Source organism: Hypomesus nipponensis, chromosome 18, assembly GCF_054491055.1.
Source record: "Hypomesus nipponensis isolate SF chromosome 18, ASM5449105v1, whole genome shotgun sequence".
Lineage (NCBI taxonomy): Eukaryota > Metazoa > Chordata > Actinopteri > Osmeriformes > Osmeridae > Hypomesus > Hypomesus nipponensis.
Window position 1 is genome coordinate 1,474,181 of NC_140378.1, and position 3,999 is coordinate 1,478,179.

At 44.2% G+C, this 3,999-nt stretch overlaps 1 protein-coding gene across 1 annotated transcript; it reads left to right on the forward strand.

Annotated features, from left to right (window-relative positions):
* Nucleotides 1-803: 803 nt before the first annotated feature.
* On the forward strand, nt 804-3,082 carry LOC146250807 (E3 SUMO-protein ligase ZBED1-like). The gene is made up of 3 exons (XM_084680869.1): nt 804-1,897; nt 2,106-2,315; nt 2,501-3,082. Exons 1-3 carry the CDS (start codon nt 828-830, stop codon nt 2,949-2,951), a joined length of 1,731 nt encoding a protein of 576 aa, XP_084536995.1. The 5' UTR covers nt 804-827; the 3' UTR covers nt 2,952-3,082.
* The last annotated feature ends 917 nt before the right edge of the window (nt 3,083-3,999 follow it).

Consider the following 3,999-nt stretch of genomic DNA (forward strand, 5'->3'; position numbering starts at 1 on the left):
GGTGGCGCTACAGGCCACGCCTTAATGCATAAAGATACAAGGCTTTCTGGAATGGATAAGCTCACCAAGCCCCCTTCCTTCACTTACTGGCTTGAAATAAAGGCCCTTGTGGATCTTGATGGTATTGCATTTCCGATTTGGTATGCCATTGGTAATTCTGCAGCATACATTTTTCTATACAGTTACAATTTGTCAAGAATAAACATTTTTCAATGGTTTGCAGTGTTTGGAGGAATCCGCCATTACCGCTTGCAGTTATATTTAGGATTCCTCCGTAAGGAGGAAACCTATTGTTATTGGTGGTTTTATTAGGGGCCAAGCAGCAGCGAAGCTGCTGTGGCACCTATTGTAACTGTTAGTTTTATTATTATTAGGGGCCAAGCAGCAGCGAAGCTGCTGTGGCACCTATTGTAACTGTTAGTTTTATTATTATTTAGTGTTGTCAGTTTAACGCGTTATTAACGGCGTTAACGCAAACCCAAATTAACGGCGTTAATTTTTTTATCGCGCGATTAACGCAATTTGTAGTTTTTTTTACATGCTGTTGCGACAACTAGTAACGTTAGAAAAACTACAACACCACACCAGATCTAGCTAGACCGGAAACAAAACAACAGGCACGCCGCACTTGCGAGCCGGCCAAAGAGTAAGGTATGCTCGACTTCATGCAGCGCCGGCTGCGCCGACAGCCTTCTGCAGCCGGCTGACTTGAAGCAGCCAATGGCATTCACTGCCTCAAGTCAGGCAGCTGCAGCCTGCTGTCGGCTGTCATGAAGTCGACTACACCTGTAGGCTAACGTTTTGAATGGCGAGCGCGAGACGCCGAAATGGCTGACAATACAATTCTTAATGGAAAGTTCACTTATAAAAAGTTGCCAAATGGTTCAGTTGATAAAACCAAAGTAATCTGTACCTTTTGTAGTTGTGAACTAAGCTATCATCGCAGCACATCTAGTCTAAAATATCATTTGATGGCCAAACACACTGCTGACGCTAAATCTGCGCCTCCTCGTCAAAGCCAGGCGACAATGGATGACTTCAGACAGAAGCCCATGGACAACACAACTAAAAAGAAAGTTACTGCAGCCATAGCTAAATGGGTGGCTACTGCATGTAGGCCTATTAACGTTGTGGAGGACGAGGGTCTAGCTGATATCATTCGCATCGCATCCAATGACTGGACCTACGAATTGCCTTCTAGAGCCACCATTACAAGCCACGTACAGACATTGCACGAAACGGAGAAGGCTACGGTACAGCAGGCGTTGGAGAAGACAAAAGCAATTGTGTTCACTGGTGATTACTGGACTTCCCTCAGTAATCACAACTACCTCGGGGTCACAGCCCATTACTTTGATCCACAGTGGAAACTTCAGTCGCATGCTTTGACTGTTTTAAAGACAGAAGATAGGCACTTCGCTAATGCTGTTGCAGAGCACTTTATGCAAGTAGCTAGAAAGTGGGACATTCAACACAAAGTTGTCTCACTGACCACTGATAGTGCACGCAACATGATTGCAGCGGCCAGGCAGCTCCCCTTTGAGCACATGCCGTGCATCGCACACATTGTGCACCGAGCCGTCACGGTTTCTCTCACCAACAGTCCGTTTGACAGCGCATTGGCAAAATGCAGAAAAGTTGTGGGACATTTTAAGCACAGCCCAGCAAACCAAGCGGAGCTCGAGCAGCAACAAGTCGCACATCATCAGAATAAAGAATCACTCGCACAGGAAGTGTCAACCAGATGGAATAGTACCCTGGAAATGATCAAACGTGTTCAGCGGAATGCTGAACCTCTGAGAGATGCACTGGCCCTGCACACAACCAATGTCGCCATGCCAACAGCTACTGAGCTGGAGAAACTGAAGAAGCTCGAGGCTGTGCTGGAGCACTGCAGGTAATTTGTGTATCCGTGCTGTGTGTGTATATCTGTTTGTTTAATAATCAAAGTAGGTCTGTGTCAGAACAGTAACGTTAATGATTGGGTGTGTGTGTTTATGTGCATGCAGCTATGCATGTGTGAAATATATGAGTGAGAGAACTCTGTGTGAATTACAGTAGGCCTAACTAGTTCCCCACTAAAGTGCTTCTCTATATTATTGCAGGTATGTGTCTGAACTTCTGGGAGGAGAGAAGTTTGTGTCTTGCTCAGCGGTGCTGCCAGCATTATGTCATCTGTCGCGATTGATGGAGGTCACTGAGGACGACCCAGCTTACATGATCAAGTTCAAAGAAACCTTCGCAGCAGACATGGAAGGTTGCAAGGAGAAGACCAACATCACATGGCTGAGAGTTGCGACAGCACTTGACCCAAGGTCAGATAGCCATGCTTCATTCTTACACTCATCCTCATTCTCAGCATTGTTTCTCCCAGTGTGTTTGTTTTGTTAGGTTGCTTGCTTCTTTACTTTGTATTTTTGAATTTAGCACTGTAGAGATCGGGGTATTGTTGCAATTTTGTTATACCTGTACTTGCATTTAAGTTGCATTTGATTTCAAGGTTTAAGGACCTCAAGTGTCTGGGCAAACCTCACAGGGCTGAGGTGTGGGATGCGATCCGCGCCTTGCTCCTGGAAATGGAGAGGCCTGCACAGCCGGTTAACCAAGTCACGCCTGAGCCTCCTATGAAGAAACCAACTCTCATGCTTGCACACGAGTCTTCGTCTGATGAAGAGGAGGACAGTATTGAGCAATGTCTGGAGCGCTACAAGGCAGAGCCTCTTGCTGGCATGGATGACTGTCCCCAGGAATGGTGGTCCACACATGAAGGGGCACACATTGAAATGGCCTGCCTTGCACGCAAGTACTTGGCCACACCAGCCACATCTGTACCATCTGAAAGGTTGTTTTCACTGTCTGGGCATGTTGTTCAAAAGAAGCGAGCTTCCCTGTTGTCTGAAAATGTCAACAGGCTTGTCTGTTTGAGTAACTGGCTCAAAGCAAAGAAGTAGTAGGCCTTTTATTGGTTACTGTTAATTCTTTCATATGTTCATTTTTTCTGAAATAAGAGGCTGGGTTGATGAGCCTCTGGTCAATAGAGAGTCCTAGTTTACCTTACATGTGCACTTTATTTTATTTTGTATCGCCCTATATTGATCCCTTAGAAAGGGGTGTTGAAGGGGCTGTTTGTGTGAAAAGGTATGACATTTAATTGTGTGAAATTGAACACTACATGCCAATGTTGTTTTCAATAAAAAAATATTTGCACAAAACAAGACGATCCACTTTTCCATGTTGATAGAGCATTAAAATGAGAACAAATAATGGGACAAAAAGAAATCAAGGGACATTTAGTATAGATAAAAATGTGCGATTAATTGCGATTAATCGCGAGTTAACTATGACATTAATGCGATTAATCGCGATTAAATATTTTAATCGTTTGACAGCCCTATTATTATTATTATTATACTTAGGACTAGGAGTCTATGGCAGCCCATAGAACCGATTGGTGCGAAGTTTTGAAATTTGGCACACTGATTTGGAACGGTCTCCTGATTTTCGTCACCAAGTTTCATGTCGATCCCTGAAGCACTATAGCGCCACCAAGGCGTGAAAGTTGGAGGTGCGTTTACGCCCACAACTTTTGAACCGTGAGACCGTTTTTCTTAATTGAGGTATCATTGGATTCCTTGGATGCAGACGATTTGATTGAACCCTGTGACGTCATTGTCGTCATGATGGTTTTTACGTCATTTGTATTTTAAGAAATTGCTACTTTTTCAAATCGTCCTAGGCCGTTGCTCCGATTTTCATGAAAATTGCAACAGATCATCTTCAGACCATGCCGACAAAAAGTTATCAAAAGTTTATCGATAAGTCAAACCGTTCACGAGTAACGCGCCAACGATTTTGACAAGGAGCACGCCAAAGCGGACGTGAGGCCTTGTCTCTGCGACGGTTTACCGTATGGAGACGAAACTTTGATAATGTCATCACAAGCATGTCATCTAATCATCTTCCTACTACAATCACCTTGATATGTCAAAATATGACTGA

Excerpts from the sequence above, each read along its gene's own strand:
- LOC146250807 (XM_084680869.1), top strand. The coding sequence starts at position 828 with ATGGCTGACAATACAATTCTTAATGGAAAGTTCACTTATAAAAAGTTG. Across the intron at positions 1,898-2,105 it reads GCTGTGCTGGAGCACTGCAG|GTATGTGTCTGAACTTCTGG; the intron begins GTAATTTGTGTA and ends ATATTATTGCAG. Across the intron at positions 2,316-2,500 it reads GCGACAGCACTTGACCCAAG|GTTTAAGGACCTCAAGTGTC; the intron begins GTCAGATAGCCA and ends TTTGATTTCAAG.